Source organism: Centroberyx affinis, unplaced genomic scaffold (genome assembly GCF_046629955.1).
Source record: "Centroberyx affinis isolate AG114_WGS23_722 - 3 ecotype Tasmania unplaced genomic scaffold, CSIRO-AGI_Caff_v1 ptg001793l_1, whole genome shotgun sequence".
NCBI lineage: Eukaryota > Metazoa > Chordata > Actinopteri > Beryciformes > Berycidae > Centroberyx > Centroberyx affinis.
In genome coordinates, this window is record NW_027280183.1 from 46,193 (window position 1) to 71,700 (window position 25,508).

Consider the following 25,508-nt stretch of genomic DNA (forward strand, 5'->3'; position numbering starts at 1 on the left):
CTTTAGCCCACCCCTTCTTTTCTTTTTTTTTTTCTTTTTTTTCGCGGTGTGTATTCATGAGTAGTCTACAAGACGTGTGAATTGAGCGCTCACACATTTGTCCAGTCACTGGGAGAATTACCCATCCACTATACAGCTGAATGACGGGTTCGCAAAGAAGTGAATCGTAAGTGTGAAGTGGACAATCACCGGAAACAAAAGGCGTTGGGTTTTTTTTTTTTTTTTCGGGAGGAAGGCGATTAAATTATGAAGAGTTTGTGTGTGGCGCAGTACAAAAAAAAAGACTTTTAAAGCTGCCCCAAAAAGTTTTAAACATTCTTTTCCCCACACAAAGCATGAATTAGTTCTGTATATTTGTCTCACTTTGGCTCACTTGCTGCAGTCTTTGAGTCTGTGAACGTGCATGTGATTGTGAGACGGAAAGAGAAAGGCCAAAAAAAGGGAGTGATAGAGAAGGAGTGATACTGTGTCTTTGTGTTTTTAAGCACGTCTTCCTTTTGGTCTGCCATATATGTGCCTGTGTCGGTACATCTTTGTGTGTGTGTGTGTGTGTGCCCCTGCGCAGGTGTGTGTGTGTGTGTGTGTGTTTCGCGGTTCTCTCCCATTCCGTTATTGTGCCTCTAACTTGCTACATAACTGCAACCATCACATCACCGCCGCGTTCCCACACACCCTCTGGCTGGCCCCTCTGAGTGCGTTCGGTAATGTCTGTCTGCAATCGCTCGCTTCACTCCACTTGGAGCACGCACCAGGAGAACTGCCTGATCTGTGTGCAATCAGGCTGGTGGTAATCAGCTCTGCATCTGCTCTGCTCAGTCCCATGCGTATGGTTCAGTTATCTGTGTTGTGTTGCTGAGAAGCCAGAGCCGTGACATCAGCCCCGGTCTCCCCGACCATTACTGCTGTCAGCTTTCCAATCAGTCATCGACTACTTCTGGAAGAGACAACCAGTGTTTTCTTTCTGTCATTCCGTGGCGTATGCATGTAGTTGTACATCTCTGTTTTATCTGTTATGTATCTCTATTTTCACAGTCCAATTTTAATACAAGTTATTTATATTGGCTATCAGCCCCCCAGCAGTCGTCATGATCAGCCTTCCAATAAGTAAATGACTACTGCTGGACGAGGAGATGGACTCTTACGAGTCTGGAGCAAGGACAAGGAGAGAAATGGTTTTGGATTGTCTGTCTGTTACTTCATGTGCTGCTGGCTTTCTCAACCAGCTCTTCCCTGGAAAATGACGCATAACCTGCTGCTAAACCTGCTTAAAAATGATTAGTATTTTTAAAAGACACATTATTGTCACAGGAATCAAATAAGCCACATTGCTTCACGTACATACAGTTTTATTCCTTTCATACTAATTGGATGAAAGAATTGATGTGCGACAATTGTATTCATCGCACCAGTGTTATCAATTTCCCTATGGGGAAAGTTACAGTTATAGCTTTGCCAGCCAATATTGGCCTTTCAGAAATAAAATGGCATATATTTTAGCGACAGTTCAATTCATCAATAAAATGATCACACAAAGAAATTTCAACACAATCATTTATTCTTAAAATGTAAGATAGTAAGTCACATTCACGCAAAACTTTTGTGCCAAGAAATAGCTGAATGATGTAACCCAGTATATTTGTGTGTAATTGAATTCCCTGTGAGTTTAGACAGTATATGGAGTGTATGGTCTGAATGCCAAGAAACAACTTTTAGCTGTCAAATGAGCCTCTGTGTTGCTCTTTGTCTCAATTAATCCTTGAGCTAAGTCAGAGGAATTCATGCCAAGTACAGCTTCATCTTTCGCGCAACAACCAAAGACAGTCTTTAAGTAGATAAATTGGCTTGCGGTAATTTTCCTTTCAATGATACACATCTGTGTTGTATCACTTAGGCCCTTAAATATGTCTACACCATGATTGTAACCCTGACAACGGTGATTCTAATAACCTGGTTTCCAATACAGGGCCAAACAACGCAAGTCATTGCCATTATTTATGTCTTTAAACCTCCCCCCCCCCAAAATTAAATTACAGTGATTCTTTTATACGTTTTTTTTGCCAGCTGAGGTAAGTTGCCAGCTACGTTTTAGTTTCCAGTAAAGAAACTCTTCTGCTTCTGATCCAGTGCTACAGGCGAGTTGATCTGTCGAGTTGGCCCAGCCGCTGCGAAGCCACACTTGCTACTGCTGTGGAGCCGTAACTTACAGTATGACTCTTTTTCTCCAAGGCCCTGTGCTGGCAAGATGGTATTCAGTGTCTCGTGTATTGGACCATCCTTTGTTTTTGTTTCTTTCTTTTCGTTATTGTATAGCTATTATATTAGATCATACCACAGCTGTTCAACTCAATGGGTCATTAGATGTTTGGATTGGCTGTTGGGCCATTTTTGTGCTGCTGTTCTATGCATAGCAGACAGAACAAATAAGGTTTTTTCTTTTTGTTATCATAGTCATGCTTCTCGGTTTCTGCTTAACCAATCTATTGTACTGGAAGGTTGAGGTTTGGGACAAGAATAGCCTTCAAATGGACTGTTTTGTGCACATTTTATATCGATTTTTATTGTTCTTTTTCTGAGCTTTCTGGAAGTAGTACATTCAAAAGAAGTAAACGCGATTCTTTCTAAGGGATAGCTCGGCCTTGTGAAACTTGGATGTTTAGGTGCGACTCGGCGATCACTTGCAGTAGCTTCGAACACACAACGAGAAACTTATCTTAGGATCCCTTCTGACCAGCTTCTGACCAGCTGAGGAAAGAAAGAGGAATTTATGTGATGCACCCAGGTATTTAAAGGGGTATAAGCCAGAGAGAGAACCCACTTTTCATGGATAATGCTCCCTTCCTTCCGAGGGTCAGTCCATCAGCATCTGCTTCATGATATGAGTACATTATTAAATCTGATTGACTCTCGTCTGTAATATCCTACATCTTATTCATTTATTTGATTGTAATGTTTGGACCAACAAACTGTACCTATACCCCTAGAATATCTCCTTGGGTATTGTCACAATGTCCATAAAGTTGATTTTCCTGCTCTTTTCACAACATTACAAACTCTCCATTGCATAGAAATTTCACTTCAAATCTGATGGCGAAAGTCTCTAATTTCTGCCTTTTGATTGGTTGCCACCCTGTGTTCCAGAACCATCCGTCCAGAGCATGTGGTACGATCGGTGTACAAGGCGACGGGATGCGGTGACAACTCCAACCACCATGTGATCTACCTGGAGCATGTGGTCGTACGCATTACAATCACACACCCTCGCCGCGGGGACCTGTCAATCAACCTGACCTCACCCTCAGGGACCAAGTCTCAGCTGCTCGCCAACAGGTAAAGAAAGGATTGTGAAACCTAATTTGCAATGTGCGTTTACATCTATATCTAGATTAGCTACATGTGAACAGGGAAGATTTTTGTTTTTTTCCTCAGATGTGTCATCCATACATTAAATTACACATTTTTTTTGGTCACTGATTTACACAGAATAGCCAATAATGTCAGAGTGGATTTTTTTTTTTTTTTACAATTTGTTTTGCAAATTAATATTAAAACTGAAATGTTTCAAGTCAATAAGTATAAAACACTTTGCAGTGACAGTCCAAATTGAAGCAAGGTGCATCCGAATTCCCTTAACTGTCCTTTACGTGTCTCTACCACTTGATTGGACATCAGTTGTGGCCAGTTCAATTAACTGGACATCATCTGTCTACATAAGGTCCCACAGATGACAGTAGAAACTCTACCATGAAGTCCAGCAAACTGGATTCAGAGACAGAATTGTGAGAGGGTGGAGATCTGGGGAAGAGTATACAACAATTTCGAAAGTGCTGGGAGTTCACAACACTTCACAAGTTCACAAGTGCCTGGAGTCCTTGAGTTATTGGTCAAGGAGGTGACCAAGAGCCAAAAGCACCACTCTGACTGAACTACAGAGCTCCTTGGCTGAAATGGGAAATCTTGCCGGAAGGACAACAGTCAGTGCAGCACTTAACAAATCTTGCCTGTATGGCCAGGAGGAAGCCACTCTTGGGGAAAAAAGGCAAATGATAGCAGCCTGGATTTGGCAAAAAGGCAGTGAAAGAGTATGAGGCAAAATATTCTGTGGACTAGTAGAGCGCATACCTCCGCCAACATTATGCAATTGACAAGATATACCAGTTCCACATGTCGGATGTTCACCAAAGGTTAATTTCTTCCATGATCCACTGCCAACTTGTTTCACATTAGGAGATACACACATTTTGGACCTGATATGGGACATGGGATATCCCTGTTCAAATTCCTGCCACTTGTAATCATTTTAGCTGATTATCTCAACACCACATGGCCAATTAGCACTATATTTGTTTAGTGGCCTTTAGGGCTGCCCTTCTACCACTGTATCAAATTTTAGAAACATTAGCGGGGCGGTTATGTCTAAAGTGTGCCTTTTTGTGAGAGACCACACGAGCTGTAATTGCTGCCGAAGGTGCTTCTACAAAGTATTGCCTCAGGGGGTTGAATGCTTATTTAAATGAGATGTTTCTTTACTTCAATTTCTAAAAAAAATGCATCACGTCATGTGTGCTTTGTTAACAAGAAATCTTAAAGCTATGTGTGATAACCTGTGATAACGCAACTGCCATTGCAGTTTTAATGACATCAGACAACAAACACGTGTGTGCTTATTGATAAGTAAACACTCGTAGGCTGCTTGGGATAAAACTCTTTGTACACACAAACACTCATAATACTGTATGATAAAGGATAAAACGCTGTGTGCACCATTGTAGAAAACTACTCACTAAAGCTAACTGGCTAATATACCGCTACGATGCTAACGTGGCAGCGGTAGTTAGCATTAGTGTTAGCGTCGACTAACATAATAGCCGGATGTTACATAAAACTCATCACTTCCCGTGTGACACTACTATTTCCTGCCAGTGTATTATCCAGTACACCACTGCTCAGAATTGGCTGTTCCAGAGCGTCTAATAGCCATTAAAAGTGAATGTTTTACCACAAAAAAGTAATTGCATATAGCTTTAATAATACATTTTTAAATTCAGGCTGCAACACAACCAAATGCAGAAAAAGTCAAGGGGGTTGAATACTTTTTGAAGGCACTGTATGTAGGTAGGCTCATCTTAGGCTAATCGCAGCCTTGTGCAATATGCGTCTACATTTAATTAGGGACTGTGATTGTACTTGTTTGAATGATTGTGATTGTTTTTTCTGGTATTTGCAATACTTGGGTTGTTTCCTCATCTGATATATTTGTATACTTTGTGTGTGTGTGTGTGTGTGTGTGTGTGTGTGTGTGTGTTGCTGGTGTTCAGGTTGTTTGACCACTCCATGGAGGGTTTTAAGAACTGGGAGTTTATGACGACCCACTGCTGGGGAGAGAAGGCAGCAGGAGACTGGATCCTAGAGATCCACGACTCACCGTCTCAACTCCGCAGCCAGAAAGTACCTGGTATGAAAGTGGCACTATTTTCTTTTTAAAAGAATATTGCACAGTCCATTGACACATTTTTTACATTTTATTTAAAGTAGAAAGGGAGGCACAGTAGGGGAGACACCAGAGAAAGTTATGGCTGGATCTAATCCTAGGCCAGCAGGGGCACACATGTGGCTCCGGAGGCGGTGGATTTAACCTTTCGAAAGAGCTACTAATTTAACAAAATAATAAAATCCCAAATAGAGAATAACAGATCCTAAGAATAGACTGCTATGCCATGTAGGTGGTGCCCAATTTTCTCAGCGGGAAAACCTAATTAGTCTAATCTAATTAGGTTGGTCATGTCTCTTTGTTTTTCTGCATGTCTGACCACCATCATACCTTTGCAGTTGTTAAAGTTTGGAGACATGAAACAAACCACAATGCTCCTTGGGTCCCGTGGGACGAGTCTATGACTTTCATCTAGAAGGGTTTAAGTTTTAGAAGGCACGCAGGATTTTGCAGACCTGCCTTATTCCTCAGTGCAGTCCTTAGTCCGCTTACATCTTGTAACTTGATATACATACAAGACAAAACAGAGGGTACTAAGTATAGATGGATACAGACCCAACTTAAATCATAACATAAGCTATTCATAAATCATACAAAATTAATTACTACTGCAACACGACGGCTTAAACTCATTAAATTGGCATGAAGTGTGTGTCTGACTATGACTTTCCGATGCTGTTTTGTGTGAAGGCAAGCTGAAGGAGTGGTCACTGGTGCTTTATGGCACCTCTGTGCACCCGTACTTGCCTCTGCGCAGCGATAAGCCGCGCTCCATAGACGTGCTGGGACCTACCGATGACGAGTTCACAGAGGAGTACAACGGTGAGTAGATGAGGCCAGAGCCACACATAGACAGTTTAACCATAGTAGCAACCACGTTCGCCCTTCATTGCTAAGGAATGCTGATTTTTAGAATGTTGGTCCTGTCACTATGGTGATGAAGGGTATAGCCACGTTAAATCTAAGTATACCCAAACTATTAATTCCATCAAGTCTGTTAATTAATGTGGATGAGGTTTAGGGCTGCAACTAACAATTATTTTCATTGTCGATTAATCTGTCATTAATCGATTAGTTGTTTGGTCTATAAAATGTCAGAAAATGGTGAAAAATGTCGATCAGTGTTTCCCAAAGACCAAGATGACGTCCTCAAATGTCTTGTTTTGTCCACAACCCAAAGATATTCAGTTTACTGTCATAGAGGAGTAAAGAAACCAGAAAATATTCACATTTAAGAAGCTGGAATCAGAGAATTTTGACTTATTTTTCTTAAAAAATTAATCAAACCGATTAATTGATTATCAAAATAGTTGGTGATTAATTTAATAGTTGACACTAATCGATTAATCGTTGCAGCTCTAATGAGGTTATTATACTGACCTATGTTTTACCCTTAAACTGTGTGTCTCTAGGACCCTGCGACTCTGAGTGCAGTGAGAACGGCTGCGAGGGTCCCGGACCCCACCACTGCATCAACTGCCTCCACTACTTCCTCAAGTTCAAGAACAACACCAGGTCAGAAAGCTTCAGTGTTCTCCTCTCAGCTGCTGGACCATCGTTGTTATTATTAAATTGTGCATGTTGTTCTCGTGTTCTAGAACCTCAGAGAATTCTCCTCTGCAGGTTCAAGAGTATTCTCTGCGGAATTCTCCAGAAGTTCTAGACTGTTGTTTAAGCTAACAGTATCCAGTTTACATGGATACATTTAATAATTGGTCTACCGCTTGCCACCCCACTGTACTGAGCCATGTTGTTTGCTTTGTAAGTACAACATCTGGGTTACTGCGTCTGCTGACCGACATGTGTAGTTTCAAAAGGCGTTGATATGCCCCAATAAATTGAAAAATTGAGCAGAAATCTAGATGTTAACTGGGTTATGCTTACTCTGATTATTCTCTTACATGACGATTTCAATAGTCAAGTATGGCCATAGAGTGCTACAAACAAAAGGACAATCTAGGCACTCCAAATATAAAAATATGCCCGACACATTTTTGATCCTAGTTTGACAATATAGAGCAACCAGTCATTTCCTTTTTTCTCTTATTGCCATAGAGTATTGCCTTAATTGAGTTACAATTATTTAGGGCTGCAACTAACGATTATTTTCATTGTCGATTAATCTGTCGATTATTTTCTCGGTTAATCGATTAGTTGTTTGGTCTATAAAATGTCAGAAAATGGTGAAAAATGTTGATCAGTGTTTCCCAAAGCCCAAGATGACGTCCTCAAATGTCTTGTTTTGTCCACAACCCAAAGATATTCAGTTTACTGTCATAGAGGAGTAAAGAAACCAGAAAATATTCACATTTAAGAAGCTGGAATCAGAGAATTTTGACTTGTATTTCTTCAAAAATTACTCAAACCGATTAATCGATTATCAAAATAGTTGGCGATTCATTTAATAGTTGACAACTAATCGATTAATCGATTAATCGTTGCAGCTCTACAATTATTAGTGTGCATGTAAACATACTGACTGATATCCAAAAGTTTGGGACACAGCCAAAACTTATCTGTGCGAAACTAAGCACATTGATCACATTTGTCCTTTATCTCTGGGCAGATCTTGGCTCGTTTGGATTTGCTTAGCTGCACTGCAGTCTATGAAAAACCATTAACTAAAGCAGTCTTTGTCTGGAACATTAAGGAGAGCTGCTAATTATGTCTATAGCTCCATCCCATCATTCATCTGTAAAATCATCCGTGAGTCCAGCTTCCCATTTGTTTCTGGTGTTAATTAAGCAGATTGTATCAAAACAGGTAAGTTGGTAATATGCATGTGAGATGAGGCCCTCCTGACCCGGTACGCTGTAAGCTTTTCCCACAGTTCTTTGTTAGACGGGGCAGGTTAGGAAGAATAGTGAGTTTGCCCAAAATGCCTGAGTTGAAAATAGCGGAAAAGATTGTGCTTGGCCAAATTGTATTTTGAGCAAAGCCTCTCAAAAGGGATAAAAGCTTTATCTTCAAAGAAATCAGAGAATTTTGTTAGGGATTTATGTTTCCAGCATGGGAAAACTGAGTCTGGGGTTGAGGGAGGAAGCAAATCGTTAATTCTGTAAGGGGCTATTTATACTTTTCCCATATTCTTACAATAAATACAACATCTTTGTCTTGACCCATATCCCATATTTTTTTGTTATCTTTGCCTTTCAGTGACTTGCCGTAAGTCACTGAAATGCTAAATACGGTTAATGAAAGGTGGTCGTATATTATGACGCAGGTGTTTTTTTTGAAGAATTTAGTATATTTTTTTGTATTGTTTTGTATATTTAGTGCAGAAAGGCATTTTCAAAATCAGCTGCATGAAGGAGACAAAGACTCAGTTGCTAATGTAGCTTGTTCCTGTGTCACTGATCTGTTAGCATTTTGTGACCCTGAATCGAGACTCTTTTTGTGAAGAATTTCAGATATTGTGCTTTTGTGGCGAGGAGCCACATTGGTGCGCTCAGTCAGCGCTGCACCTGGGAATGTTGTGGTTGGTGTGGAATTCTACACATTTTCCTTTTTCCATCATTTTAAGGTCACTGGCCACTGCTCCTCCCTTTTAACTGGTGTGAATGAGGGGGAGACACAATGCAGGTGGCGACCTGATTATTTTTACCTAGTCATCCTGTTAACAGAGATGTCGTTTCCTGCGGGTCTTATCATGTTCGCTCTGCCCCTTCCCCCTTCATAGGCGTGTATGTATGTGTGTGTGCGTGAATTGTGTTCATGTGTGTGTATGCACGTTTGTGTGTGACGGCTCTCCGTCAGGATCAAAGTCTGTTGTAATTGCCTTTGTGTCGGTGGGTCTCTGCACTAATAAAAGGCAAGCCGTGCAGGTGCATGCAGGCGACCTGGGAGAGTGTGGAAGCTTAGGCGCTGCCTTATCATTAGCTCCCTTTAGAGGTGCGCTGCCCTTTTCTGCTACCACGGGGAGCACTTGATGGATGAAGCTGGGAGGGGTGGGGTGGAGGAAGGAGAAGGGGCGGGGGTGGTGTTTAATGTTTAGATAATTACATCCCTCCATATGTGTTTGATGGTCTTGACTAACCAAACAGTGTGGGAGTCAGGAACAGTTGTAGGTGTTCTACAGTTGTGTGTGTATGTATGTGTTATGTACGTCTAGAAAGATGAGAATTCCCCGATGTGAGGAAATTGTGTGTGTTTGTCTGTCTGTGTGTGTGTGTGTGTGTGTGTGTGTGTGTGTGTGTGTGTGTGTGTGCCGCATGTGAAATCTGTGTTTCATGTGTTCCTGAAATTGGACAATTTTATCTCTCTGGCTTCAAGGACTTTATCACAGACACTTACAGGCACACATTCAACTATTTCTTGACAATGTTTCTTGACAACATATGACAATGCTGTCATGTTTTTGCTGCATGCTTTTAGTGGTGTCCTTGGTGTTGGGTTTTTTTGTGTTTTCTGTTCTTTTTCCGAAAACTGCTAGAGGTGTTTTATCTGTTGTTGCCAGGCCATTATTAACTTGTTCTTAAATGACTTGCCTGGTTAAATAAAGGTTAAATAAAATTCATCATTTCAGCATAGTAGAGAAATAGTGTGAGAGTCGGTGGTGAAACACATGGCAGTGCGTGTGTGCGCACGTGGCTTATGTGTTTCACACGTGCCATATGTGTTTCTTGGCGGAAAAATACAGTGTGTGAATAGGCTTAAGGAGTGTGTACATGTGTGTGTATTTTGTGGTCTCGAGGATTTTGGAGTTCCTTTTCACCTTAAGAAGGGAGCCTCAGCGTGAGATGAAGGGGTGATGGAGGGCTATGAAGTTATCCAACAGATGTTACACCTGTTCACCATATAGCACAGGCACGCACACATTCTCTCTCTCTCTCTCTCTCACACTCCCTCTCTCTCTCTCTCTCTCTCTCTCTCTCTCTCTCACGCACACAATATGGTTTATATTGGTATATCATGTATCATTACATGATACACTAAAAATATTGCCAAAGTGTGAATTTACAATGGGCAATTATCCCAAAAAAATATTCTTTGTTTAATCATTATTCCTACTCCTACTATATTCATGTATATATGTGTATGTGGAGCCTCTCTCTCTCTCTCTCTCTCTCTCTCTCTCTCTCTCTCTCTCTCTCTCTCCCTCTCTCTCTCAAATTCAAATTCAGAGTTGCTGTATTGGCATGACAAGTACCATATAGCACAGGCACGCACACATTCTCTCTTTCTCTCTCTCTCTCTCTCTCTCTCTCTCTCTCTCTCTCATTATGCCCATTATACTCACATAAGTGCATGTGTAAGACATATGCTTCATATTTTATACTGAGCTGAGTGTGAGAGAGGTCGTTATTGTTGAAGAATGAGGTCGATTTGGGCTTCATTATTACAGAGCCGGTGTCGCCTCTCTTCTTTGTTTCACTTCTCATCTCCTCTCACCTTCTTTGATGCTCTCGCACCCCATCTCACCTTTATTTTCTCTCCATCCCTCCCTCCCTCCCTCCCTCTCTCTCTCTCTCCCTCCCTCTCTTCCTGTCCTTATCTGTTGTAGGATGTGCGTGTCGGAGTGCCCCAGCGGCTTTTTCCGCGACGATAGGAAGCGCTGCAAGAAGTGCTCGTCGCTGTGCGAGACGTGCGTCGGTAGCCGTAGCGACCAGTGCACCACGTGCCGGGCCGGGTTCCACCTTAACGAGGGCTCCAACACGTGCGTCGCCAGCTGTGCCGACGGCTTCTACCTCGAACACGGTATGTTGGAGTTGGCACGATGCATCTTTCACTGCCGGCCATATTGACTCTACATTATACAAACTCCACATCCAACTATAGGGATGGGATGATATGCTTATCTCAGCATAGGGCTGGGCGATATGGACCAAAAATCATATCTCTGTATTTTTAGGCTGAATGGTGATACACGATATATATCTCGGTATTTTCTACGAAGTAGGCTAAATGTTCAGTTGTAAGTCAAAGCCACATGTGAGATGTCACAAGCACTTTAATTAAAACAAGACTGTGATCAAAATAAAATGCAAAGACAGGGTTTCCTTCCCTGTTTTAGAACAGTCTGGTAAGTTCAGAAAATTACATCACTTTATTGTAATGCAGCCGTTAAAACCAGGAAAAGACAACACTTATGCCATACCACGATATTACGATATCCAAAATCTAAGACGATATCTAGTCTCATATCACGATATTGATATAATATCCATATATCGCCCAGCCCTATCTCAGCATACGATTCGATACGTGATATCGGGTTCACAATTCGATACAACAATGATATGATGTAATAGTAGTAAAAGTTCAATGACAACAAAGCATGACTGTGTGGAATTATGTTATTCTGAGCCACAAGTCTTTCTAGCAATAGCACTGACTTGCTAGAATGTAACTTTGTTATTAAAGTTTTTATTTATTTAAATATACACAAACCGACAGTATTATTACCTTTAGTTATACAACATCCAAAGGCCCATGGTAAATGCACATATTTAGAACAACCAAAATAAACATTTAGCAGTTATAGCAATACGACCAGATCATCACCGTGTCCCAGCAATGCTATGGGCGAAAAAGCGGTCCCATGACCTCTTAAAGTTCTCACCTTCATCATTGACTCTAGCTAACATGTGTTCATATGATACTATTTCTAACATAGATTCTATCCGTTTTTTAAGATCTGGAGAGGATGTACTTTTCCATAATCTGAGGATCATTCGGGCAGCCGTGACAACCCCTACATTTATCACTGCAAAGTCATAGCTATAATGTAACTTAAAAATGTCATTACAAAGTGCAAATAATATAATTTCGATAAAGAGCTTGTGACATTGTGATGGGCAATTACTACAGCAGAATAAAATGTAGGTAATATCGCGATTCATTTTTCTGACCCACAACATGTATTTTTGAATTGTGATTTATTGAATTTCGATATATCATCCCATCCCTACCAAATAATGATTCTATAGCCTACAAGGTGATATCACACCATGGCAGAGTTACCATGGCATTGTTATATAATCTGTTTCCAACACTGGGTTTTTCTTTGGTTGGTTTGTTTCTATTTATTCCTTTTTTTTAAACTTTTATAAGACCCTTGTTCTTTTTTTAACTCACTTGCATAAATTGCAGCCGTTATTGCAACTTTTCTCTCTTGTTTTTATCACTATACTCTATCACTGTCGCTTCTGTCTTATGGCACCATCTATACAAGCTGCACAAACTGTATCAGCGGCTCTGAGTATCAGGCCTGAACACTGCCTCCTCAACCTAACATGCTCACCCATGATCACTGACTTGTCCTGGCCAGTGTATTTGTTGTTTTGCTGCCCATTAATCACATTTTCTAGGTGTGAAGTCTAACAATGGGGCATTGTAAGGGCGGCAGTGTAAATGGGCATTGTTGCCCTCAGTGGGGATGGGGATCCAAAAATAGGATGGTGACAATACTGATAGCAAAGTGGATTTTAAGGAACAATATGCATCATGAAAAAATATTGGTGGCCATAATTGTCAGCAAAATTTTGTTCCTTCATTGCCTCAAAATGTTGCCAGTGTATCATAGTTATAATGTTTAGCCACTAATTTTTATGCCAGAAGGGCAAGGATCTACATCTGCACTTGTCACCAGGCGACTGTAACATTTTGAGTAATCATTTTCAATATTTCCTTGTTGAACTGTCTGAAGTGCCTGTGTGAGTAAGGCGGTTTAAACAAACTTGTTTTCTCTGTATATATACGCTCACTGGTTTGTCTTGTATTCAACTGGAAAAGATGGATGCCAGCACCAGTGAAAGTAATAACCAGAATGAGACAGACTGAGACTCTGTTTATAGATCGATAGGCAGCTAAGATGGTTTAAGTCCTCAGCAGCCCTGCAAGTCTCTGGCAGCAGATCTGATGTAAGTTCAATCATAACGTTTCAACTGGCCAAAATGTAGTGGGGATTTTTTCCTTTCAGAGTTGCCACTGCGGAGTATTGTGTTGTGCTAAGCGATCAATCTGGAGTGTATTTTTCTCTGTCAGGCCGACAGTCAGCTGAGGTGAACTCCTGCCCCTCCTCACATCAGTGTTGTAGAAGAGATTCAGCTGTGGACAAGTTTATTTACTGTTTGACAATGATTTGTCTGAATAATGCTTTTATTGCTGCCAAACTAATTTTAGACTAAGTAATATGTCAGTATAGGACGTGTGTTTTGCATTTACTTAAAAAGATATATGCTTTCCTGAATAGTACACTTTATTGCATCAGTTCGGATGTTTGACTTTAAGTTTTGGTTCTCAGAGGGAAAATTCTTTTGTCGATACTTTGTTGAAAATCTGAAAAGAATAATATATTGTTTGTATACTTCCAATAATACATTTAGAAGATACTCCTACAGATCTACATTTGTTGTGACTACTTAGTGATTCGTCATTATTGTTTGGATCATTGTTCAACTTAAACCCTCATTTAAATTTGTTTTGATGACCTTTGAATGAAATGAGGGATATGTAGCTGGACACCCTATATAGTAGTGAGCTGTCATTAGTGATTTTAATTTATTTTTCATTGTTTGTTTGTTTTTCTCATTTCTTTTGTCAAGATGCTCACATCTAGTAAGCATGTAAATATCTCTAACCCTGTTTTCACTTGTAGTATTGTGGGGAGTCATGCAGGCCCAATACAGAGAGGCTTTTCTGAAAACACATTGACCCATAAAGAACATTCTGACCTTGAGTTCTCACAACTGAAACTGGAAAGGAAGAACTGAGAAGCAACAACGTTTCAGTGAAATTTCTACTCCCCACTTTCTCTTTCCATGGAAATCTGCCAGTACCCTGTCCATATCCTCTGTCCACCCTTTAATGATTTTCAGCTTCCCGAAAATCTTACCAACCATCCCACACTTACTCTAAATCTCCTCCTCTTCTCTCGATTCTGAGCAGCTCAGCATAACTTCCCGAGCAAAAGCATAAGCAACATTTTTAGGAAATGTCTAATGGCAGTTACACCAACAGTTGTGATTAGTGATGTGTGCCTTGGTAATCCAGGAATAATAAAACTATTTTATCCACATAGGTTTATCTAGGTTATGTATTTTCCTATCCCCACTGAGGGCAAAGCTGTCCATGTGCATTACGTCAAAGCGTGTCATTGCCTTTAGTCTGCCTTTTGAAATATTCATCTACATTCCTATCCTCCCTCACCGCCTCTACAATCTTCTTTCTCATCCCCACCGCTTTAGCCTTTTGACATTTCTGTTCTTCCCCCTCCTCTCTCTCTCTCTCGCCACCTCTTCCTCCTGTCTTTTGTCCTCTCTTCCTCCTCCTTCCTCTTTTTTTGTTTTGATCCTCCTCTACCCCTCTACCTCTTCGTCGTTGTCATCCTCCTCTTCCCTCCCTTCATTTTGAATGTGACCAGGCTTCTGGTTCCTATTAGTCACTGTGTAAGACCGGCTGACCTTGTGTCTTCCAGATTCCAACATGTGCAGGAGATGTCCGGAGAACTGTAAGAAGTGCACCACCTCCAATATCTGCACTGAATGTAAACCTGGGATGAGGTAAGCTGGGGGCCTCACCAGAGCAACTGGTAAAGAGTTTGGAGCATTGCAGTTTTCAGTGTCAGCCATGTTGGCTCCACAATCTTTTATCCACCTGATAACTGGAATATTTAAAATTTCATCATGGCAATGTTATGGTTGGCATGTTTACATTTTTACAGCCTATACTGGAAGCTCACACTGAAATCCTTCTATATTTCCGCTGAACTACTTGAAAGTTGCATTGCAGCTCCATTCCACTACTACTTAAGATAAGATAAAATAAGATAAGATAAGATAAGATAAGATAATATATCACTTTATTAATCCCCTTGGGGAAATTCAGGAATGCAGTTCATATAGAAATCACCTAAAATATTATTTTAATATAACATTATCTTTGCATGGCAGATGCACCTGGATTGTTTACCCATTATCCTTATCATAAAAAAATGGCAGCAACATGGTGTCCATTGTCCAACCTAATCTGACTTTGCACTGGGTGATATTTCAATATTATCGTTCATTGTCTTTCACTGGAATCATATCATGATGATATAGTGATATTGTGACACACAATTCTGCTGCTAAATTGATGATGACAAGCCCATTTTATTTAAAACCTCTGACCAAATTAGGTATGAAACATTTTAAGGAATATTATATGAAAATGTCACTTTTGTTTGACATCACAGCTAACATTATGGTTCAACGGGATGAACATTAATTTGACTATTTAACATGATTTTGCATACGTGAGCTATATCGTGATATATATCGATATTGAAAAATATCCTTATGATTATTGTGATATTGATTTCAACCATATCGCCCTACTCTGAATCTGAATGGCTCTGTGCTTAGCAAAGCCTAACATACTCATCTAACATTAACATCCTCCTTTTGAACCTTTTACTACCAAACCTGCCAGTCTGAATCACAGCTTCTTCACACATGTTGGTCTGCCATTACAGACGATTTACAATGATGCCTATAAATGCGCTCATTAACAGATATTTACTAGTCTTCTGTCACACTAGCACTGGCTTGAAATATGGTTGAAATCATGGCTGAAATAGTTAAGGCTGTGTTTGTTTGCTTGTAAAATTTGGGTCAGAAAGCAACGTTGTGCCTGTTGGATAAAAGCTTGTAGTGTGTTCTTCCACTCTGAAGCAGCAGGAGTACAGCGCTGCCAAACTAGGCGAGGACATTGTGTCACATTGTGGTTTGGGTTTGCAATATGAACCAGTGAAACCGGGACTCCTTAACTGTTTTCCACTTGGGACCCCAACCGAGTAAATTAAGTTTCACCCTGTGACCCAGGCTCATTAAAACCTACTTCTACTCTTGTCATGCGGAGACCCACAAGACGTAGGCCTGTTGCCCGTTTTTGGGTTTGGATCCTCAGCTTTAAGAACCCCCTGATCTAAACCATTTCGTTATCCATGCTGACATGTTCCAGTTCATTTTCTGGCCACTTCCACAGCAGCCTCTTCAAACCGCACTGACTGCACTTGACCTGACAGACGATAGGGCGTTCCAAAGTGTTGGAATTCCCGATAGGTCATGAAGAAAGCACTTGTGAAACGTTTAAAAAATATTGCGGTCTTGAACCCGGCTTCAAGCGTTCAGTGTAGCCAGAGGTGGAGGTGGGGACACTTGTAAGCCATAATTTCCTCTGAACGCCGGCGAGACCGCAGCAAGACGCATGCTCGCTCGCACGTACACACACACACACACACACACACACACACACACACACACACACACATACATACATACAATATCTCCCCTCTCCCATTCAGTTCACCATTCATGGTCGGTCGGGAGCCGAGGAGGAAGAGAGGACCAAACGAGATCCTTTCTGGGAAACGTTAGCTAACACAGACCAGCTGTTTTTCAGCTCAGCGCAGCAAGCTCACCAACCTGTCCTCACTGTGACTTTGCACAACTGGCTAAACTCTAGACTCCAACCCTGCTTTCTAATTGACCTCTACCCCTACATCTGGCACGACCAAAATTAGTCTGGACTGCTGCATATACCGGTCAAAACAAAAGTAAAGTGTATTTTCCCATACACTCTAAATTAAACTGCAAGACGGGACACATTCCTGTAGATCAGTGTCAAATGGAACTAAAGGCCAGTCAGTGTCTTGCACACCCACACAAGAAACTGTATCATTATTGCTGGAGTTGATGTTTTTTTTTCCTTAAGCCGTAGCCAGAAAGCCAATTCTACGGAATATTATACAGCAGTGATTGGCTTCTACCTGGCCAACCTTTACTGATTTGCAGTAAACAGAAACATCAAAGTACTAAAAATCCGCACAGTTCTCTCTCTCTCCTCAAAACACAGTCTTGCTTGTGTTTGCGGGCGCTTGTATGGGTTTTATGTAGCTGGTTAGAGGATGTGATTTATTTGTAGGGATTTTTTTTTTTGTCTTTCTGGACAATCATGTGCCATTGAGCTATAATGGAAATTCCTGCTTTCCTGCTACCCACCCAAATTATTTCTGTTTTTGTTTTATTTTCTGTCATTTACTATGAGTGTTAATAATTGTATATACCTCTCTCTGTGTCCAGTCTTCAAGGAAACAAGTGTCAGATGACCTGTGACCTGGGGACTTATTACAACGGCCACAGAAGGACCTGCGAGCCCTGCCATCGGGCATGTGCCACCTGCGCAGGTAGGGAGTCCCAAGTCATTAGATATGTGGTGTTAACACTGCCAGAGTTGAGAGTCCCATTCTCTGTGTATATTCAGTGTGGACTGGTATGTACACTACCAGTCTATAGTTTGGACACACCACATTTGTCTTTATTTTTACTGTTTTCAGTTTAGAATAATAGTAAAGACATCAAAACTATGACATAACACAAATGGAATTATACAGTGACCAAAAAAGTGTTAAACAAATCAAAACTATCTTATATTTTAGATTCTTTAAAGTAGTCGCCCTTTGTCTTGATGGAAAGGCTTTGGAAATAAATTCATACATAGGCATCAACTTCCCTCTTATATTTGTCTAAGAAACAAATTACAAGCATTTAAGCATAAGCTGTTAGATCAAAATGGCTTTAAGATAATGAAAAACATAGTACATTCAGTGAGGTGTGTCCAAACTTTTGACTGGTAGTGTATATATATTTTTTTTCTTCAGTAGACATAATGGTCCCACTCATTTCTATGGAAAAGTTCCTGTTCTCTCTGATATTCACATCACTGTCTGCTGTTTTGTATTGCCCTGATCACATCCCAGGTGTGTGTATTTGCGTCTTTTACAGGCACAGGTATAGAGGCGTGCACCAAGTGTGCGGAGGGCTACATGCTAGAGGAATGGCGGTGTGTGGCAACATGCAGCCCTGGCTACTACCTGTCAGAGCAGACCTCAGACAACGGGCAGGTGCTGAGGTCCTGCAAGAAGTGAGTCAGTTTCAAATCTCCAATCTGTAGGGACAAAACGAGGAAAGGTCCAGAACCTTAAAAGTTCGACTGTAACTTTACACGGTGCATGTGTTGTAACTTTAACTGCAGTTTAGCCTTTGACAACAACTCTGTTCTCTCTGCAGTGCACAATCTTCCCATTGTCCCAGTTGTCATGATTTCTCATTTAGTCTTTTGAAAAAGTTGGTGTGGGCAGCGGAAAATTCAAGGGAAAGGATCCAGACATTCGGCACACCAGCGTTCCCTTTATTGTCAAGCAGCAGTTTTGTTGCACAATAGTTGAAACTGGAACCAAAATAGAGATGACTGTTGTGACAAGAAATGTAACGGGAAACACAACAGCACGCCTGTGATGTCGTATTTTAATTAAGCTAAATAGTGAAACGGGACCGTTCTTAATGAACTCCAAAGTGGTGCAGAGTGTGTTTTCCTGAGTAGTCAGGATTGTCCATCCTGCTTGGAGAATCTGCCAATTTGTTTCTGTTTCAGTTGAGCTTTCTCAGTCACATGGTCTAAACTGTGTTACAGGGACTTTACCAGCCTTCAAAGAAACAATTTCTGGGTGAAATGCGGGCCGATACTCGTATTTAACGTTTGGACACACTGGAATCACCTCTGCATCACATTCAGTCACAAATCAAGCTTTTCCTCTATTTAAGGTGCTGTGGGCTCTGTGAGTTTCTGCACCCTCATTTCCGCCTCTGTTTTGAGTTCCTGACAGATGTAGCAAAGCTCTTGCTCCCTAATCCAGGGGTGGAGTTGTCTCACAGACAGCTCTCCAATTACCTCACCCTACACTAATCTTAACCTGAATCAGGAGAATATCTTTCCTTGTTTCCTTGTACCTACCACCGTTTCCTCCCTCCTACCTTGCATTACATATTGTTCAGCTTTATTTAATGGGGCAACATGGAAGAAGCCTCTGAAATTAAATCCACATTTGCTCATACACTTGACCCTTGACTTTACTCGAATCCTACATTCTCTGTCTGCTCCCTCCTGCTCTTGAACACGGACATCACACTGTAAATTCACCCTATAATTTCATTGAGCTGTTTCAGCAAGAGCTTGGAGAAATTACAACCATCTTGTTTTGAGCAATGGTTGCAACAATGGAATAATGAAATAGACATCAACAGAGTAGAAATTGCCTTAAAGAAAGTAGCTATCAACATAATACTGGCCACATTTAAATATAGGCTGCAGTTGGATTTGCATCTATTCAACCTAGTGTAAATAGTCAATGGTTACAGTCAGATTGTTTCATTGGAATATTTTTTCATGAACTCACTTGCCGGTTTCAGCCAGATAAGCGATTAATGTCCATTTGAAGTGTATACAGTATGATGTCAGATCATTTCCAATACATTTTGCTCATCAACAGACTGTTAGGATGCTGTTAGGATGTGTTGTTTTGTTTCCTAATCTTTGCCTTCTGTTGTTATGAATATGACTTTCTTAGCAGTAGGTATACTACTAGTGTGTAACTCCTGATACTACCATCGCCACCCACCCACAGGTGTGACCATAGCTGCTACGACTGCTCGGGCCCTGGTGAAAGAAACTGCAGCACCTGTGTCAGTGGTTACAATCTGGAGGCAGGAGCCTGCGTTGTCAGCACCATCTGCAAAGATGGTGAGTTTTCAGCTTGATTATTTCATGTATGCTGCGTTGCCTCCCACAAACTACTCACAGTATGGTGCACAGTGAAATTTCTATTGAGCCTTAGACCAACTGAGACATTGGATCAGACACGGTCACAGCATGGGGAAAAAAACATGCTTTAAAATGCTATGTGTTCACAAACGTATACACTACTGAATATTTGCATTCAGTTGGTTTGAGTTGTGTGTTTTCTACAGGATGCTTGTAATTGTGAAATGCCAAATACACAAGTTGTGGTCTGTCTCATCCAATGTCCCGGCCAATCAAAGGAGTTGATAAGCTATGTTGATCGATCAAAGCAGAAAAGCCTCAGAGGTGGAGAGTCTGTTGCTTTCAGGCACGCTATTTTTCATCTCCAGTTGAATTAAACTGAATTATGTCCCAGGGAGATACAGCATTGACGCAAAGGGGATCTATGTTATTAAGCCAAGGATTCACTTCTGGCCTCTGTCTTTTATTCTGGAGCTTTTTACTAACTTCACACTAACAAATGAAAATGCTCATTGTTGTAGTGGCAAGATGGCTAGGTGGCCTGTCCTTGTTTTTGCGTTTTTGCTCTTTATCTAACGGTCTCATTCAAGTAGTGCATCTTACTAACATGTAACCTCTTGGGTATTAACACACACGCACACACTAAGAGTTTCTCTTAGTCCTTCCTTCAATCTATTTCAACACAAACTGTGTTGAAACTTTTTCTGGTAATTTCCATTCTGTCACACGGCATAAATATTTCTTAAAGTCTTTATTCTTTTGCTTATTTTTCAAGTGTTCCCTATTTTCACCAATAACAATAGTCAACAATAGTCCTTTTCTGTATTCTCTTGCATTCTGCTTTCTCTAGTCTTCCTTACTCTTTATTTACACTCTCCTTTATCTATTTGCTGTGCTTTATGCTCTAGCCTTGTTTGAATTGTGCATGTTTTGACATCAGGAAATGCTCTCTTTCTCACTAACCGGCTGAGGTGGCGGTGTGATTTTGTGGCAACGGCTAACAACGTACTTCAGTGTGCGGTTTGATATTCTAGCCATGACCTTTTTAGTATAAACCCACGGTCTAAAAGCCTCACCAGCCAGTGACGTGATAAAGTTCTGAGGAGGAAAAATCTCTCCTGTGTGACCTTTCTGATGATGAGGATGATGATTTTGCGAAAAAGTGCACCCTCAGTCTGTTTCCAACCAACTTACCAAGAGTAATTGATTTCATAGTAACGGTTGATTCTGATTGCCATCTCAAAAGCTTATAATTTATTCACACGGCAGACTGGTGGTCCACTTTGCGTTTTCACTGATGCAAAATGAGAATTTTGAAATTGTCCATTTGCTAATTGTGTGACGTTTTGTTCTCTCTCTCTCTCTCTCTCTCTCTCTCTCTCTCTCTCTCTCTCTCTCTCTCTCTCTCTCTCTCTCTCTCTCTCTCTTTTTCTTTTTCTGTTTTTCCCTTTCTCCTGACATGGATCCAATCACTCCACTGGACTACAATCATTTCCCACCTCGATGAACATCACCTGTGATTGGATCACAAAACTCTTCCTGTCACCTGAACCCTCTCCTGACCAATCATATGGCTCTGCCTGCCATTTAACCATTTCTCTGATGGTTCTGCCCTGTGTGGCTGTGTGTTTGTGTGTGTGTGTGTGTGTGTTTCCCCTCCCCTTCTTCCATCCCTCCCTCCCATATGTCTCTTCTTCCTGGTCTGTGGAAAGCAAATGAAGAATCTTGGGCGGAAGGCAGTTTCTGCGTGCTCGTTAAAAAGAACAATCTTTGCCAGAGGAAAGTGCTGCAGCAACTGTGCTGCAGAACGTGCTCGCAAAAGGGGTGACGGGACATACTCACTGGGCGTAAAGGGAGTGCGGGGGGGATGCGGGGGCGCAGGGGGCACCCCTCCTTCTCAAACCCCCCGGCCCACTCATTCACAGTCACATAATTTATAAGAGAATCTGTGCCTCTTTAAGGGACTGCATCGGAGGTGCGATGACAGGACTACAACAAACCTACCTTTTTTTCTGTACTGGGACACACACACGTGGTCAGGGTGTAAAATGACTGGGACTTACTTCAAGAACAAACAAGCAAATGAAAACAAAAGTGAAAACAAAACAAACAAATGAATAAAAAGTGTCGGTATTTTGTGACCAAAGCATCGATGCCAAAATAATTGAACCTTCTTTTTTGTTGCCAGTGTAGGGTGCATTGCTAAGCAGGAGCCACTCAGCCTGTGAATCTCTGATTACGTCTGTGTGCATTTTCATTTTGGCTCCTCTTCCTCCTCTCTTTCCAATGTTAACGATGAACAGATGGAAACTGATGAACGTACAGTAGGAAAGGCCCCGGTTTGTCTGCCTGTAAATAAACGTCAAAAGAAAAAAAAAAAAAAAGCTCACTCAGTAATGTGAAAATAATGTCTGTCTGGGCTGACTTTGGCCATCTAGGGGAGTGAAGACAAATTCACACACACGGGTATATACACACACAGCATACAGGTACATACATACACACGCACGCACACACACACTCACACACCTATAAACATGAACTCACACGGAGATCAGCCAACACTTGAAGTTACAGGTGCTACAATGACACCATATCATCCCAAGACTGATGCACGTTACTGACCAAAACCACCTCATTTTGTGTTTGCGTTTATTTAAAAGCATAAACTTGCCCTCTGAATAATGTGTGTGTATGTGTATGTATGTGTGTGTCTTTGTCTTTTGTTGGTGTGTGTGTGTGTGTGTGTGTGTGTGTGTGTGTATAGGAAAATGCCATTAATTCTTGATGTAAGCCCAGACAGCATTGATTCATTCCAGAGGTACTACAAGACGAGTCAATAGTCATTCCTTCCGAAGCTATCTGTAGGGAAAGAAACACTGCAGTGGGTCATAATGAATTTGTTGTACTAGGGATGCACCGATGCCCGTTTTTCACTGATGATGCAGATTCTGATTACTAAACTTTGAAATATCGCCCCAAACTGAGTATCGATTCCATCCATTATTGTGACTGAACGGTATGAAGCTCGACCAATACTTTGCGGTCACTGGTTAAAATGATTGAGATATAATCCATTTTTCTCCATTAGAGGGAACGAAGATCCTTGCATGTGTGTGAAAAAGACCCAAGATCATGTTGCTTTGGGTTTTTTTTTTTTTTTTTTTTTTTTTAATATGTAGACCTCGCAAAAGGGATTTTTGTATTACAGGATTTTTGTCCAATAACGATACCTTATTTTAGCCTGGCATCAGCACAAATATATCATATACAGCCCAGTATCGGTGCATCCCTATATGTTACTATTCTCAGACAAAACAGTTTTAGGAGTATATACTCTTTGTCATTCCACTATAATGGCAATGCATATCAACTTGAAGTATTGCTCTACACTTTTAACATGGAAGGTCAATGATCGGCACAGAAAATATTCTGTCCTAAACACGTTTCATCTGCTGGTAATGGTCTTTGACAGGTAGATAGACAGCAAAATGCCATGGTGCAGACAACATCGGTGCAAATCAGAGCTGAGTTCAGTTTACTTTCAGTTCATCCAGAAAGGGGATTTTGTCCAGAATTCAAATATTGAAACACATTTGGCGGGAGAAATTTGTCACGTCCAACACACTAAGACATAATTGAAAACGGGCCACAAATTTCTTCTTCGATTTCCATTTTAACTGACAGAACTGAAAGTGAACTGACGCCAGTCCTGGTCTCAGTGCGACTTGGTTTCTGCATCAGAAGCAGGGAAGCAGGGAAGTGCAGAGCCAGGGAGTGTGTTCAGTCCGGTTGCCCATCCACAAGCGTTTTCACTCTGAAATGTCAAACGTATTGAGCCGACACTGTACATAAGACAGTCAACACCGCTCTCCTCCATGCGTTGTCATGTTAATGCTCTGTGCCGCCAGGCCGACAGACTTCAGATGTGCCGTTTCTCTCCATGGTCTGTCTGTCTGTTTGTCTGTATGTATCTCCGAACCTTACCAGATGGAACTCAAAGGTTATTTCCGATGGTGCTGTATTCTAATAAAGAACAGCAAAATAATGTTTAAGATTCGTATTCTATTTGTGTGGGTTTTCACACCTGCAGCTTGAGCAATTACAGTATTAGATGAATTGTTGTACTGTCAACTGTTTATGGTTCTTGATGATTTGTAATAAAGATTGATGAATCCCCTTTTTTGGTTAACAAAAACTTATTCTTGGTCATTGTTTAAGATGACTTGAATTGACTTTAGATTGTGTGGTAGTAGACGCACACACACCCCTCGTATAAAAGCTGTTTTTATTGTGTACCTGTGACATATCTGTGACAATGCATTATTAATGTTACTCAAAGGCCTAGTTTTGAAAATCTTTTTTTACTTAAGTGTTCTTATTAAAATGTTTAATCTGTTCATGTTTTTGTTTTCTTTTTAGTTCTCATTCATTATATTGACAGTGTATGGATCAGTATTATTTCAGCCATTGACCTCATTTATCATCCGTTTCTCATTGGTTTACCAAAATATTAGGCTCCCAGTTTTCACCTTTTTTTTTTTTTTTATCTAGTTCTTTTTACAGATTCATGAAAGGAATAACATTAGTGGTGTTAAGACGATTGGCTTCATAAACTTCAACTTTTTTCCACACTAAATGAATCCAATGATTGATTTATTGAAAGTTTCACATGCCCCGGCCAGTGCACTTTGAGGGGCACCAGTGCACTCAAAGGGAGAATTATGTAGAACTTCATAAAAACTTCATAAGAATTTTGAAGAACTTAATAAAAACTTAATCTAAAGGTCAGCAATGGAGAACAAAAATCTTCCGATGCTGCTTTATTATAGGTATAAACTTCACTGTCTTGCCTGGATAAAGTCTCAACCGTTTTAAATTCATGAGAGGGATTAGTGGTGTTAGGACTAATGGATATAGAAACTCTTCTGCACACTTTTCTTCAGTTCAGCATAGAACCAAATTATATGCGCTGAAGTGTTTAGCTTGTTGCTAGCTAAAATACTACTTAGACTGGAAAACGGTTACAGAAATCAACGGACCCAGTGCCATTAGAGACATAAATATACGAAGGTAAAAACGGGCCGGTTTTGAAAATCCCGCATTAAACGTAGACTGTGACAGAGACGATTATGTGAAACTCCATTCATTTTCCCTACGGAGAAATCGCTATGGAACCGTGAGCCATATTTGGGCAAGGCTGACGTCATTCGACTTACGAGGTCTATTCCCAGGCTGTGATGTGCCGAAGTATGAAACTAATCGGCTAAACTAGGCTAGATAGCTTAGTAGCTGTCCAAGTAACTAAACTGTGACTAAAATTTGCCTTTGTGCACAGACTAGAGACCCAGAGATCAGCCACAATGTCCCAGAAAGAGTTGATTAAAAAGCTTTGGTAACAGATATTGATAGACTTCCTATTAGCCTATAGCACTAA

General features: G+C 40.8%; 1 protein-coding gene across 1 annotated transcript in view; it reads left to right on the top strand.

The window, feature by feature from the left end:
- The window catches only part of pcsk5b (proprotein convertase subtilisin/kexin type 5b), a 69,027-nt gene extending 44,556 nt beyond the window's left edge, over positions 1 to 24,471 (top strand). Inside the window, exons 12-21 of the mRNA XM_071529485.1 lie at positions 3,139 to 3,327; positions 5,316 to 5,452; positions 6,179 to 6,310; positions 6,901 to 7,003; positions 10,992 to 11,185; positions 14,907 to 14,991; positions 17,554 to 17,657; positions 18,256 to 18,394; positions 19,935 to 20,050; positions 21,784 to 24,471. Coding sequence (XP_071385586.1) covers positions 3,139 to 3,327; positions 5,316 to 5,452; positions 6,179 to 6,310; positions 6,901 to 7,003; positions 10,992 to 11,185; positions 14,907 to 14,991; positions 17,554 to 17,657; positions 18,256 to 18,394; positions 19,935 to 20,050; positions 21,784 to 21,899 — 1,315 coding nt within the window. The 3' untranslated portion in view covers positions 21,900 to 24,471. The remainder of the gene's footprint in view (positions 1 to 3,138; positions 3,328 to 5,315; positions 5,453 to 6,178; positions 6,311 to 6,900; positions 7,004 to 10,991; positions 11,186 to 14,906; positions 14,992 to 17,553; positions 17,658 to 18,255; positions 18,395 to 19,934; positions 20,051 to 21,783) is intronic.
- Positions 24,472 to 25,508: the final 1,037 nt, after the last annotated feature.